Below are 14,382 nucleotides of genomic sequence, written 5' to 3' on the forward strand. Positions count from 1 at the left end.
TACTTATCCAATAAACTTTTAAATGCCCTCAATGTTGGTGAGTTCACTACTGTTGCAGGTAGGGCATCCCACGGCCTCACCACTCTTTGCGTAAAGAACCAACCTCTGACCTCTGTCCTATATCTATTACCCCTCAGTTTAAAGCTATGTCCCCTCGTGCCAACCATTTCCATCCGAGGGAGAAGGCTCTCACTGTCCACCCTATCCAACCCCCTGATCGTTTTGTATGCCTCTATTAAGTCTCCTCTTAACCTTCTTCTCTCCAACGAAAACAACCTCAAGTCCATCAGCCTTTCCTCATAAGATTTTCCCTCCATACCAGGCAACATCCTGGTAAATCTCCTCTGCACCCGCTCCAAAGCCTCCACGTCCTTCCTACAATGCGGTGACCAGAACTGTACGCAATACTCCAAATGCGGCCGTACCAGAGTTTTGTACAGCTGCAACATGACCTCCTGACTCCGGAACTCAATCCCTCTACCAATAAAGGCCAACACTCCATAGGCCTTCTTCACTACCCTATCAAACTGGGTGGCAACTTTCAGGGATCTATGTACACGGACACCTAGATCCCTCTGCTCATCCACACTTTCAAGAACTTTACCATTAGCCAAATATTCCGCATTCCTGTTATTCCTTCCAAAGTGAATCACCTCACACTTCTCTACATTAAACTCCATTTGCCACCTCTCAGCCCAGCTCTGCAGCTTATCTATGTCCCTCTGTAACCTGCTACATCCTTCCACCATGTCGACAACACCACCGACTTTAGTGTCGTCTGCAAATTTACTCACCCACCCTTCTGCGCCCTCCTCTAGGTCATTGATAAAAATGACAAACAGCAACGGCCCCAGAACAGATCCTTGTGGTACTCCACTTGTAACTGAACTCCATTCTGAACATTTCCCATCAACCACCACCCTCTGTCTTCTTTCAGCTAGCCAATTTCTGATCCACATCTCTAAATCACCCTTAATCCCCAGCCTCCATATTTTCTGCAATAGCCTACCGTGGGGAACCTTATCAAATGCTTTACTGAAATCCATATACACCACATCAACCGCTCTACCCTCGTCTACCTGTTCAGTCACCTTCTCAAAGAACTCAATAAGGTTTGTGAGGCATGACCTACCCTTCACAAAGCCATGCTGACTATCCCTGATCATATTATTCCTATCTAGATGATTATAAATCTTGTCTCTTATAATCCCCCCAAGACTTTACCCACTACAGACATGAGGCTCACCGGTCTATAGTTGCCGGGGTTGTCTCTACTCCCCTTTTTGAACAAAGGGACCACATTTGCTGTCCTCCAGTCCTCTGGCACTATTCCTGTAGCCAATGATGACATAAAAATCAAAGCCAAAGGTCCAGCAATCTCTTCCCTGGCCTCCCAGAGAATCCTAGGATAAATCCCATCAGGCCCCGGGGACTTATCTATTTTCAGCCTGTCCAGAATTGCCAACACCTCTTCCCTACGTACCTCAATGCCATCTATTCTAATAGCCTGGGTCTCAGCATTCTCCTCCACAACATTATCTTTTTCCTGAGTGAATACTGACGAAAAATATTCATTTAGTATCTCGCCTATCTCTTCAGACTCCACACACAACTTCCCATCCCTGTCCTTGACTGGCCCTACTCTTACCCTAGTCATTCGCTTATTCCTGACATACCTATAGAAAGCTTTTGGGTTTTCCTTGATCCTACCTGCCAAATACTTCTCATGTCCCCTCCTTGCTCGTCTTAGCTCTCTCTTTAGATCCTTCCTCGCTACCTTGTAACTATCCATCGCCCCAACTGAAACTTCACACCTCATCTTCACATAGGCCTCCTTCTTCCTCTTAACAAGAGATTCCACTTCTTTGGTAAACCACGGTTCCCTCGCTCTACACCTTCCTCCCTGCCTGACCGGTACGTACTTATCAAGAACACGCAGTAGCTGTTCCTTGAACAAGCTCCACTTATCCAGTGTGCCCAACACTTGCAGCCTACTTCTCCAACCTATCCCCCCCAAGTCACGTCTAATGGCATCATAATTGCCCTGCGGTGTATACTTATCCCTTTCCATCACTAACGTAAACGTCACCGAATTGTGGTCACTGTCCCCAAAGTGCTCTCCTACCTCCAAATCCAACACCTGGCCTGGTTCATTACCCAAAACCAAATTCAACGTGGCCTCGCCTCTTGTTGGCCTGTCAACATATTGTGTCAGGAAACCCTCCTGCACACATTGTACAAAATACGACCCATCTAATGTACTCGAACTATATCTTTTCCAGTCAATATTTGGAAAGTTAAAGTCTCCCATAATAACTACCCTGTTACTTTCGCTCTTATCCAGGATCATCCTCGCCATCCTTTCCTCTACATCCCTAGAACTATTTGGAGGCCTATAGAAAACTCCCAACAGGGTGACCTCTCCTTTCCTGTTTCTAACCTCAGCCCATACTACCTCGGAAGATGAGTCCCCATCTAGCATCGTCTCCGCCACCGTAATACTGCTCTTGACTAGCAGCGCCACATCTCCCCCTCTTTTGCCTCCTTCTCTGAGCTTACTAAAACACCTAAACCCCGGAACCTGCAACATCCACGTGATGTCTTGGATCGTGTTTTCCAGGTCCTTAAGGGGGGGGGGGAGCAGAGTGTGTGTGTGAGCGAGTGTGTGTGTGAGCGAGTGTGTGTGTGTGAGCGAGTGTGTGTGTGTGTGAGAGCGAGTGTGTGTGAGCAAGTGTGTGTGTGTGAGCGAGTGTGTGAACGAGTGTGTGTGTGAGTGAGTGTGTGTGCGAGTGAGTGTGTGTGTGTGAGAATAAGTGTGCGTGAGAGTGAGCGTGCATGTGTGAGAGCGTGCATGTGTGAGAGTAGTGTGTGTGAGAGCGAGTGTGCGAGTGTGAGAGTGTGTGTGTGAGAGTGAGTGCGAGAGCGACTGTGTGTGAGAGCGAGTGTGTGTGTGTGAGAGCATGTGTGTGTGTGTGAGGACAAGTGTGCGTGTGTGTGAGAGCGAGTGTGCATGTGTATGAGAGCGTGTATGCGTGTGAGCGAGTGTGTGAGAGCGAGTGTGAGCGCGAGTGTGTGAGAACGAGTGTGTGTGAGAGCGTGTGTGTGTGTGAGAGCGAGTGTGTGTGCATGAGAGCGAGTGTGTGTGAGCGAGTGTGTGAGCGAGTGTGTAAGAGCGAGTGTGTGTGAGCGAGTGTGTGTGTGAGCGAGTGTGTGTGTGAGCGAGAGTGTGTGTGTGTGAGCGAGAGTGTGTGTGTGTGAGCGAGTGTGTGTGTGTGAGCGAGTGTGTGTGTGAGAGCGAGTGTGTGTGTGTGAGAGCGAGTGTGTGTGTGTGAGAGCGAGTGTGTGTGTGTGAGAGCGAGTGTGTGTGTGTGAGAGCTAGTGTGTGTGTGTGTGTGAGAGCTAGTGTGTGTGTGTGTGAGAGCGAGTGTGTGTGTGTGAGAGCGAGTGTGTGTGTGTGTGAGCGAGAGTGTGTGTGTGTGAGCGAGAGTGTGTGTGTGTGAGAGCGAGTGTGTGTGTGAGAGCGAGTGTGTGTGTGTGAGCGAGTGTGTGTGTGTGAGCGAGTGTGTGTGTGTGAGCGAGTGTGTGTGTGTGAGCGAGTGTGTGTGTGTGAGCGAGTGTGTGTGAGAGCGAGTGTGTGTGAGAGCGAGAGAGCTGTACGCGTGGTGATTGTGCGCGACTTCTCGTTCCTGGGTCTTTTCCCAGACCCTGAGCTGAGTTCCCGTGTGTTGTCACTAATCCCTGTATTTTCTCCCTAGGTTCACCTTTCCGAGATGAGATCACACTGGCAATTCTGCAGCTCCAGGAGAATAACCGATTGGAAATCCTCAAGAGAAAGTGGTGGGAGGGAGGCAAATGTCCGAAAGAAGAAGATCACAGAGCAAAAGGTTAGACTCTCTCTCTCCCTGTGTCTGTGCTTTCCATACTGTCTCCCTCTCTATTTCTATCTCCCTATGTCTACTTCTTTCTGCCTCCCCCTCACTGAATCTTTCTCGCCCCATTTCTCTCTCTCTGTCCATCTTCCTGTTTTTCTTCTGTCCCTCTCGCTCTTTCTCTGATTCTCAAGCTCTCTCTCTCTCCACCTCTGCCCCTTTATCTATCTGTCTCTCTTCCTCTGTATCACTCTTTCTGTCTCCCTATTTGTCTCCATATCTCTGTCTGCTCCTCTCTGCACCTCTCTCTCTCTCTCTGTCATTCTCTTTCTCTTGCTCTCTGCGTCTCTCTGCGACTATCTCCAATTTTTATTTGACCAGTAAGGCTCTTTTCTTGTTAGGTTTAGGGATGGAGAATATCGGTGGGATATTTGTGGTCCTAATCTGCGGTTTGATCATTGCGGTCTTTGTGGCAGTCATGGAGTTCGTGTGGACGACACAGAGATCAGCAGAATCGGAGGAGGTATCGGTAAATACACCTTTCATCATTCAATCGCTTCTCAATACCACAGGATGCCATCTGTCTCTCCAAGAGAGAAACACTAGTGGAGCTGGCGAAACAGGAAGACACTGTTAATATCCACAACTCTCTCCCAGGTTCAGTGAGTGACCCCAGACTGTCCCAGGGGTCAGTGAGTGACCGAGACTGTCCCAGGGGTCAGTGAGTGACCACAGACTGTCCCAGGGGTCAGCCAGTTACCATAGACTGTCCCACGGGTCAGTGAGTGACACAGACTGTCCCTGGGGTCAGTGAGTGACCACAGACTGTCCCAGGGGTCAGTGAGTGACCACAGACTGTCCCAGAGGTCAGTGAGTGACCACAGACTGTCCCAGGGGTCAGTGAGTGACCACAGACTGTCCCAGGGGTCAGTGAGTGACCACAGACTGTCCCAGGGGTCAGTGAGTGACCACAGACTGTCCCAGGGGTCGGTGAGTGACCACAGACTGTCCCAGGGGTCAGTGAGTGACCCCAGACTGTCCCAGGGGTCAGTGAGTGACCCCAGAGTGGCTTAAGGGTCAGTGAGTGACCACAGACTGTCCCAGGGGTCAGTGAGTGACCACAGACTGTCCCAGGGGTCAGTGAGTGACCACAGACTGTCCCAGGGGTCAGTGAGTGACCACAGACTGTCCCAGGGGTCAGTGAGTGACCACAGACTGTCCCAGGGGTCAGTGAGTGACCACAGACTGTCCCAGGGGTCAGTGAGTGACCACAGACTGTCCCAGAGGTCAGTGAGTGACCACAGACTGTCCCAGGGGTCAGTGAGTGACCACAGACTGTCCCAGAGGTCAGTGAGTGACCACAGACTGTCCCAGGGGTCAGTGAGTGACCACAGACTGTCCCAGGGGTCAGTGAGTGACCACAGACTGTCCCAGGGGTCAGTAAGTGACCACAGACTGTCCCAGAGGTCAGTGAGTGACCCCAGACTGTCCCAGGTGTCAGTGAGTGACCCCAGACTGTCCCAGGGGTCAGTGAGTGACCCCAGAGTGGCTTAAGGGTCAGTGAGTGACCACAGACTGTCCCAGGGGTCAGTGAGTGACCACAGACTGTCCCAGGGGTCCGTGAGTGACCACAGACTGTCCCTGCGGTCAGTGAGTGACCACAGACTGTCCCAGGGGTCAGTGAGTGACCACAGACTGTCCCTGCGGTCAGTGAGTGACCACAGACTGTCCCAGGGGTCAGTGAGTGACCACAGACTGTCCCTGGGGTCAGTGAGAGACACAGACTGTCCCAGGGGTCAGTGAGTGACCACAGACTGTCCCTGGGGTCAGAGAGAGACCACAGACTGTCCCTGGGGTCAGGGAGTGACACAAGACTGTCCCTGGGGTCAGTGAGTGACACAGACTGTCCCAGGGGTCAGAGAGAGACACAGACTGTCCCTGGGGTCAGTGAGTGACCACAGACTGTCCCAGGGGTCAGTGAGTGACACAGACTGTCCCAGGGGTCAGAGAGAGACACAGACTGTCCCTGGGGTCAGTGAGTGACCACAGACTGTCCCAGGGGTCAGTGAGTGACCACAGACTGTCCCAGGGGTCAGAGAGAGACACAGACTGTCCCTGGGGTCAGTGAGTGACACAGACAGTCCCAGGGGTCAGTGAGTGACACAGACTGTCCCTGGGGTCAGAGAGAGACCACAGACTGTCCCTGGGGTCAGGGAGTGACACAGACTGTCCCTGGGGTCAGAGAGAGACACAGACTGTCCCTGGGGTCAGTGAGTGACACAGACTGTCCCAGGGGTCAGTGAGTGACACAGACTGTCCCAGGGGTCAGTGAGTGACACAGACTGTCCCAGGGGTCAGTGAGTGACCACAGACTGTCCTAGGGGTCAGTGAGTGACACAGACTGTCCCTGGGGTCAGAGAGAGACCACAGACTGTCCATGGGGTCAGGGAGTGACACAGACTGTCCCTGGGGTCGGTGAGTGACACAAGACTGTCCCTGGGGTCAGTGAGTGACCTCAGACTGTCCCTGGGGTCAGAGAGAGACCACAGACTGTCCATGGGGTCAGGGAGTGACACAGACTGTCCCAGGGGTCAGTGAGTGACCACAGACTGTCCCAGGGGTCAGTGAGTGACCACAGACTGTCCCTGGGGTCAGTGAGAGACACAGACTGTCCCTGGGGTCAGAGAGAGACCACAGACTGTCCCTGGGGTCAGTGAGTGACCCCAGACTGTCCCAGGGGTCAGTGAGTGACCACAGACTGTCCCTGGGGTCAGTGAGTGACCACAGACTGTCCCAGAGGTCAGTGAGTGACCACAGACTGTCCCTGGGGTCAGTGAGAGACACAGACTGTCCCTGGGGTCAGTGAGTGACCACAGACTGTCCCTGGGGTCAGTGAGTGACCACAGACTGTCCCAGAGGTCAGTGAGTGACCACAGACTGTCCCTGGGGTCAGTGAGAGACACAGACTGTCCCTGGGGTCAGTGAGTGACACAGACTGTCCCTGGGGTCAGTGAGTGACACGGACTGTCCTTGGGGTCAGAGAGGGACCACAGACTGTCCCTGGGGTCAGGGAGTGACACAGACTGTCCCTGGGGTCAGAGTGAGACCACAGACTGTCCCTGGGGTCAGGGAGTGACACAGACTGTCCATGGGGTCAGGGAGTGACACAGACTGTCCCTGGGGTCAGTGAGTGACACAGACTGTCCCTGGGGTCAGTGAGTGACACAGACTGTCCCAGGGGTCAGTGAGTGACCACAGACTGTCCCTGGGGTCAGTGAGTGACCACAGACTGTCCCTGGGGTCAGTGAGTGACACAGACTGTCCCTGGGGTCAGTGAGTGACCCGCAAACCTGAATGAGAGGTAGACACGGCGTGATGGTTTGTGTGGGACACGGTGCGCTGGGATGTGTGGGACACGGCGTGATGGATTGTGTGGGACACGGCGTGATGGTTTGCATGGGGCACGGAGGGATGGTTTGTGTGGGACATGGCGTGATGGTTTGTGTGGGACACGGTGGGCTGGGATGTGTGGGACACGGTGGGCTGGGATGTGTGGGACACGGTGCGCTGGGATGTGTGGGACACGGCGGGCTGGGTTGTGTGGGGCATGGTGGGCTGGGTTGTGTGGGGCATGGTGGGCTGGGTTGTGTGGGACACGGTGGGCTGGGATGTGTGGGACACGGTGGGCTGGGTTGTGTGGGACATGGTGGGCTGGGATGTGTGGGACATGGTGGGCTGGGATGTGTGGGACACGGTGGGCTGGGTTGTGTGGGGCATGGTGGGCTGGGTTGTGTGGGACACGGCGGGCTGGGATGTGTGGGACATGGTGGGCTGGGTTGTGTGGGACACGGCGGGCTGGGTTGTGTGGGACACGGCGGGCTGGGTTGTGTGGGGCATGGTGGGCTGGGTTGTGTGGGACACGGTGGGCTGGGTTGTGTGGGACATGGTGGGCTGGGATGTGTGGGACATGGTGGGCTGGGATGTGTGGGACACGGTGGGCTGGGATGTGTGGGACACGGTGGGCTGGGTTGTGTGGGACACGGCGGGCTGGGTTGTGTGGGACACGGTGGGCTGGGTTGTGTGGGGCACGGTGGGCTGGGTTGTGTGGGACACGGCGGGCTGGGTTGTGTGGGACACGGCGGGCTGGGTTGTGTGGGGCATGGTGGGCTGGGTTGTGTGGGACACGGTGGGCTGGGATGTGTGGGACACGGTGGGCTGGGATGTGTGGGACACGGTGGGCTGGGATGTGTGGGACACGGTGGGCTGGGATGTGTGGGACACGGTGGGCTGGGATGTGTGGGACACGGTGGGCTGGGATGTGTGGGACACGGTGGGCTGGGATGTGTGGGACATGGTGGGCTGGGATGTGTGGGACATGGTGGGCTGGGTTGTGTTGGACACGGTGGGCTGGGATGTGTGGGACACGGTGGGCTGGGTTGTGTGGGGCACGGTGGGCTGGGTTGTGTGGGACACGGTGGGCTGGGATGTGTGGGACACGGTGGGCTGGGTTATGTGGGACACGGTGGGCTCGGATGTGTGGGACACGGTGGGCTGGGTTATGTGGGACACGGTGGGCTGGGTTGTGTGGGACACGGTGGGCTGGGATGTGTGGGACACGGTGGGCTGGGTTGTGTGGGACACGGTGGGCTGGGTTGTGTGGCACACGGTGGGCTGGGTTGTGTGGCCATGGTGCGCTGGGTTGTGTGGGGCACGGTGGGCTGGGATGTGTGGGACACGGCATGATGGTTTGTGTGGGACACAGTGGGCTGTGATGTGTGGGCACGGGCTGGGTTGTGTGGGACACGGTGGGCTGCGTTGTGTGGGACACGGCATGATGGATTGTGTGGGACACAGCGTGATGGTTTGTGTGGGACACGATGTGATGGTTTGTGTGGGACACGGCGTGATGGTTTGTGTGGGACATGGCGGGCTGGGTTGTGTGGGACACAGTGGGCTGCGTTGTGTGGGACATAGCGGGATGGTTTGTGTGGGACATGGCGTGATGATTTGTGTTGGACACGCTGTGATGGTTTGTGTGGGACACGTCATGATGGTTTGTGTGGGACACGTCATGATGGTTTGTGTGGGACACGACGGGCTTGGTTGTGTGGGACACGGCGTGATGGTTTGTTTCGGACACGGCGTGATGGTTTGTGTGGGACACAGCGTGATGGTTTGTGTGGGCACAGCGTGATGGTTTGTGTGGGACACGGCCTGATGGTTTGTGTGGGACACGACGGGCTGGGTTGTGTGGGACACGGCATGATGGTTTGTGTGGGACACGGCGTGATGGTTTGTGTGGGACACAGCGTGATGGTTTGTGTGGGCACAGCGTGATGGTTTGTGTGGGACACGGCCTGATGGTTTTTGTGGGACACGACGGGCTGGTTTATGTGGGACACGGCGTGATGGTTTGTGTCGGACTCGGGGTGATGGTTTGTGTGGGACACGACGGGCTGGGTTATGTGGGACACGGCGTGATGGTTTGTGTCGGACTCGGGGTGATGGTTTGTGTGGGACTCGGGGTGATGGTTTGTGTGGGACACGGCGTGATGGTTTGTGTGGGACACGGCGTGATGGTTTGTGTGGGACACGGCTTGATGGTTTGTGGGGGACACGGCGTGATGGCTTGTGTCGGACTCGGGGTGATGGTTTGTGTGGGACACGGCGTAATGGTTTGTGTGGGACACGGCGTGATGGTTTGTGTGGGACACGGTGGGCTGGGTTGTGTGGGACACGATGGGCTGCGTTGTGTGGGACACGGTGGGTTGGGTTATGCGGGACACGGTGGGCTGCGTTGTGTGGGACACGGCGTGATGGTTTGTGTGGGACACGGTGGGTTGTGTTGTGTGGGACACAGTGGGCTGGGTTGTGTGGGACACGGCATGATGGTTTGTGTGGGACACGGCGTGATGGTTTGTGTGGGACACGGCGTGATGGTTTGTGTGGGACACGGCAGGATGGTTTGTGTGGGACACGGCATGATGGTTTGTGTGGGACACGGTGGGCTGGGTTGTGTGGGACATGTTGGGCTGCGTTGTGTGGGACACGGTGGGCTGGGTTGTGTGGGACACGGTGGGCTGCGTTGTGTGGGACACGGTGGGCTGGGTTGTGTGGGACACGGTGGGCTGGGTTGTGTGGGCATGGTGGACTGGGTTGTGTGGGCATGGTGGGCTGGGTTGTGTGGGCACGGTGGGCTGGGTTGTGTGGGACACGGTGGGCTGGGTTGTGTGGGACACGGTGGGCTGGGTTGTGTGGGACACGGTGAGCTGGGTTGTGTGGGCATGGTGGGCTGGGTTGTGTGGGCATGGTGGGCTGGGTTGTGTGGGCACGGTGGGCTGGGTTGTGTGGGACACGGTGGGCTGGGTTGTGTGGGACACAGTGGGCTGGGTTGTGTGGGACACGGTGGGCTGGGTTGTGTAGGACACAGTGGGCTGTGTTGTGTGGGACACGGCGGGCTGGGTTGTGTTGGACACGGCATGATGGTTTGTGTGGGACACGGCGGGCTGGGTTGCGTGGGACACGGCGGGCTGGGATGTGTGGGACACGGCGGGCTGGTTTGTGTGGGACATGGCGTGATTGTTTGTGTGGGACACGGCGGGCTGGGATCTGTGGGACACGGCCTGATGGTTTTTGTGGGACACGTGATGGTTTGTGTGGGACACGGCGTGATGGTTTGTGTGGGACACGGCGTGATGGTTTGTATGGGACACGGCGTGATGGTTTGTGAAGGACATGGCGTGATGGTTTGTGTAGGACATGGCGTGATGGTTTGTGTGCGACACGTCGTGATGGTTTGTGTGGGACACGGTGGGCTGGGTTGTGTGGGACACGGTGGGTTGGATTGTGTGGGACACGGCGTGATGGTTTGTGTGGGACACAGTGGGCTGGGTTGTGTGGGCACGGCCTGGGTTTTCTGGGATACGGCATGATGGTTTGTGTGGGACACGGTGGGCTGGGTTGTGTGGGACACGGCGTGATGGATTGTGTGGGACACGGCGGGCTGGGCTGTGTGGGACACGGTGGGCTGGGTTGTGTGGGACACGGTGGGCTGGAATGTGTGGGACACGGCATGATGGATTGTGTGGGACACGGCGTGAAGGTTTGTGTGGGACACGGCGGGATGATTTGTGTGGGACACGGTGGGTTTTGATTGTGTGGGTCATGGCGTGATGGTTTGCGTGGGACACAGTGGGCTGGGTTGTGTGGGCACGGCCTGGGTTGTCTGGGACACGGCCTGATGATTTGTGTGGGACACGGCGTGATGGTTTGTGTGGGACACAGTGGGCTGGGTTGTGTGGGTCACGGCGTGATGGTTTCTGTGGGACACGGTGGGCTGGGTTGTGTGGGTCACGGCGTGATGGTTTCTGTGGGACACGGCGGGATGGTTTGTGTGGGACACGGCGTGATGGTTTGTGTGGGACACGGTGGGCTGGGTTGTGTGGGACACAGCGTGATGGTTTGTGTGGGACACGGCGGGATGGTTTGTGTGGGTCACGACGTGATGGTTTGTGTGGGACACGGCGTGATGATTTGTGTGGGACACGGCGGGATGGTTTGTGTGGGTCACGACGTGATGGTTTGTGTGGGACACGGCGGGATGGTTTGTGTGGGTCACGGTGGGCTGGGTTGTGTGGGACACAGCGTGATGGTTTGTGTGGGACACGGCGGGATGATTTGTGTGGGACACGGCGTGATGGTTTGTGTCGGACACGGCGGGCTGGGTTGTGTGGGACACAGCGTGATGGTTTGTGTGGGACACGGTGGGCTGCGTTGTTTGGGACACGTTGGGTTGTGTGGGGCACGGTGGGCTGGGTTGTGTGGAGATGGTGGGCTGGGTTGTGTGGGCACGGTGGGCTGGGTTGTATGGGGCATGGTGGGCTGGGTTGTGTGGGACATGTTGGGCTGGGTTGTGTGGGCATGGTGGGCTGGGTTGTGTGGGCACAGTGGGCTGGGTTGTGTGGGCACGGTGGGCTGGGTTGTGTGGGCACAGTGGGCTGGGTTGTGTGGGCACGGTGGGCTGGGTTGTATGGGGCACGGTGGGCTGGGCTGTGTGGACACGGTGGGCTGGGTTGTGTGGGGCACGGCGGGCTGGGTTGTGTGGACACGGTGGGCTGGGTTGTGTGGGGCACGGCGGGCTGGGTTGTGTGGGACACGGCGGGCTGGTTTGTGTGGGACATGGCGTGATTGTTTGTGTGGGACACGGCGGGCTGGGATCTGTGGGACACGGCCTGATGGTTTTTGTGGGACACGTGATGGTTTGTGTGGGACACGGCGTGATGGTTTGTGTGGGACACGGCGTGATGGTTTGTATGGGACACGGCGTGATGGTTTGTGAAGGACATGGCGTGATGGTTTGTGTAGGATATGGCGTGATGGTTTGTGTGCGACACGTCGTGATGGTTTGTGTGGGACACGGTGGGCTGGGTTGTGTGGGACACGGTGGGTTGGATTGTGTGGGACACGGCGTGATGGTTTGTGTGGGACACAGTGGGCTGGGTTGTGTGGGCACGGCCTGGGTTTTCTGGGATACGGCATGATGGTTTGTGTGGGACACGGTGGGCTGGGTTGTGTGGGACACGGCGTGATGGATTGTGTGGGACACGGCGGGCTGGGCTGTGTGGGACACGGTGGGCTGGGTTGTGTGGGACACGGTGGGCTGGAATGTGTGGGACACGGCATGATGGATTGTGTGGGACACGGCGTGAAGGTTTGTGTGGGACACGGCGGGATGATTTGTGTGGGACACGGTGGGTTTTGATTGTGTGGGTCATGGCGTGATGGTTTGCGTGGGACACAGTGGGCTGGGTTGTGTGGGCACGGCCTGGGTTGTCTGGGACACGGCCTGATGATTTGTGTGGGACACGGCGTGATGGTTTGTGTGGGACACAGTGGGCTGGGTTGTGTGGGTCACGGCGTGATGGTTTGTGTGGGACACAGTGGGCTGGGTTGTGTGGGTCACGGCGTGATGGTTTCTGTGGGACACGGTGGGCTGGGTTGTGTGGGACACAGCGTGATGGTTTGTGTGGGACACGGCGGGATGGTTTGTGTGGGTCACGACGTGATGGTTTGTGTGGGACACGGCGTGATGATTTGTGTGGGACACGGCGGGATGGTTTGTGTGGGTCACGACGTGATGGTTTGTGTGGGACACGGCGGGATGATTTGTGTGGGACACGGCGTGATGGTTTGTGTCGGACACGGCGGGCTGGGTTGTGTGGGACACAGCGTGATGGTTTGTGTGGGACACGGTGGGCTGCGTTGTTTGGGACACGTTGGGTTGTGTGGGGCACGGTGGGCTGGGTTGTGTGGAGATGGTGGGCTGGGTTGTGTGGGCACGGTGGGCTGGGTTGTATGGGGCATGGTGGGCTGGGTTGTGTGGGACATGTTGGGCTGGGTTGTGTGGGCATGGTGGGCTGGGTTGTGTGGGCACAGTGGGCTGGGTTGTGTGGGCACGGTGGGCTGGGTTGTGTGGGCACAGTGGGCTGGGTTGTGTGGGCACGGTGGGCTGGGTTGTATGGGGCACGGTGGGCTGGGCTGTGTGGACACGGTGGGCTGGGTTGTGTGGGGCACGGCGGGCTGGGTTGTGTGGACACGGTGGGCTGGGTTGTGTGGGGCACGGCGGGCTGGGTTGTGTGGGACACGGTGGGCTGGGTTGTGTGGGACACGGTGGGCTGGGTTGTGTAGGACACGGTGGGCTGGGTTGTGTGGGACACGGTGGGCTGGATTGTGTGGGACACGGTGGGCTGGGTTGTGTAGGACACGGTGGGCTGGGTTGTGTGGGACACGGTGGGCTGGATTGTGTGGGACATGGTGGGCTGGGTTGTGTGGGCATGGTGGGCTGGGTTGTGTGGGCACAGTGGGCTGGGTTGTGTGGGCACGGTGGGCTGGGTTGTGTGGGCATGGTGGGCTGGGTTGTGTGGGGCACGGCGGGCTGGGTTGTGTGGGACACGGTGGGCTGGGTTTTGTGGGGCACGGTGGGCAGGGTTGTGTGGGACACGGTGGGATGGGTTCTGTGGGACACGGTGGGCTGGGTTGTGTTGGACACTGTGGGCTGGGTTGTGTTGGACACGGCGTGATGGTTTGTGTGGGACACGGCGTGATGGTTTGTATGGGACACGGCGTGATGGTTTGTGAAGGACATGGCGTGATGGTTTGTGTAGGACATGGCGTGATGGTTTGTGTGCGACACGGCGTGATTGTTTGTGTGGGACACAGCGGGCTGGGTTGTGTGGGACACGGCGTGATGGTTTGTGTGGGAGACGGCGGGATGGTTTGTGTGTGACTCGCCGTGATTGTTTGTGTGGGACACAGTGGGCTGGGTTGTGTGGGACACGGCGTGATGGTTTGTGTGGGAGACGGCGGGATGGTTTGTGTGTGACTCGGCGTGATGGTTTGTGTGGGACACGTGATGGTTTGTGTGGGGCACGGCATGATGGTTTGTGTGGGACACGGCGTGATGGTTTGTGTAGGACATGGGGTGATGGTCTGTGTGATACACGGCGTGATGGTT

General features: G+C 57.2%; 1 protein-coding gene across 1 annotated transcript in view; it reads left to right on the plus strand.

Annotated features, from left to right (window-relative positions):
* Positions 1-14,382, plus strand: part of LOC140387102 (glutamate receptor ionotropic, kainate 5-like) — a 150,364-nt gene that overhangs the window by 100,111 nt on the left and 35,871 nt on the right. The window contains exons 7-8 of the mRNA XM_072470110.1: positions 3,756-3,884; positions 4,271-4,398. Coding sequence (XP_072326211.1) covers positions 3,756-3,884; positions 4,271-4,398 — 257 coding nt within the window. The remainder of the gene's footprint in view (positions 1-3,755; positions 3,885-4,270; positions 4,399-14,382) is intronic.

This window comes from Scyliorhinus torazame, chromosome 12 (genome assembly GCF_047496885.1).
Source record: "Scyliorhinus torazame isolate Kashiwa2021f chromosome 12, sScyTor2.1, whole genome shotgun sequence".
In the NCBI taxonomy this organism is placed as follows: Eukaryota; Metazoa; Chordata; class Chondrichthyes; order Carcharhiniformes; family Scyliorhinidae; genus Scyliorhinus; species Scyliorhinus torazame.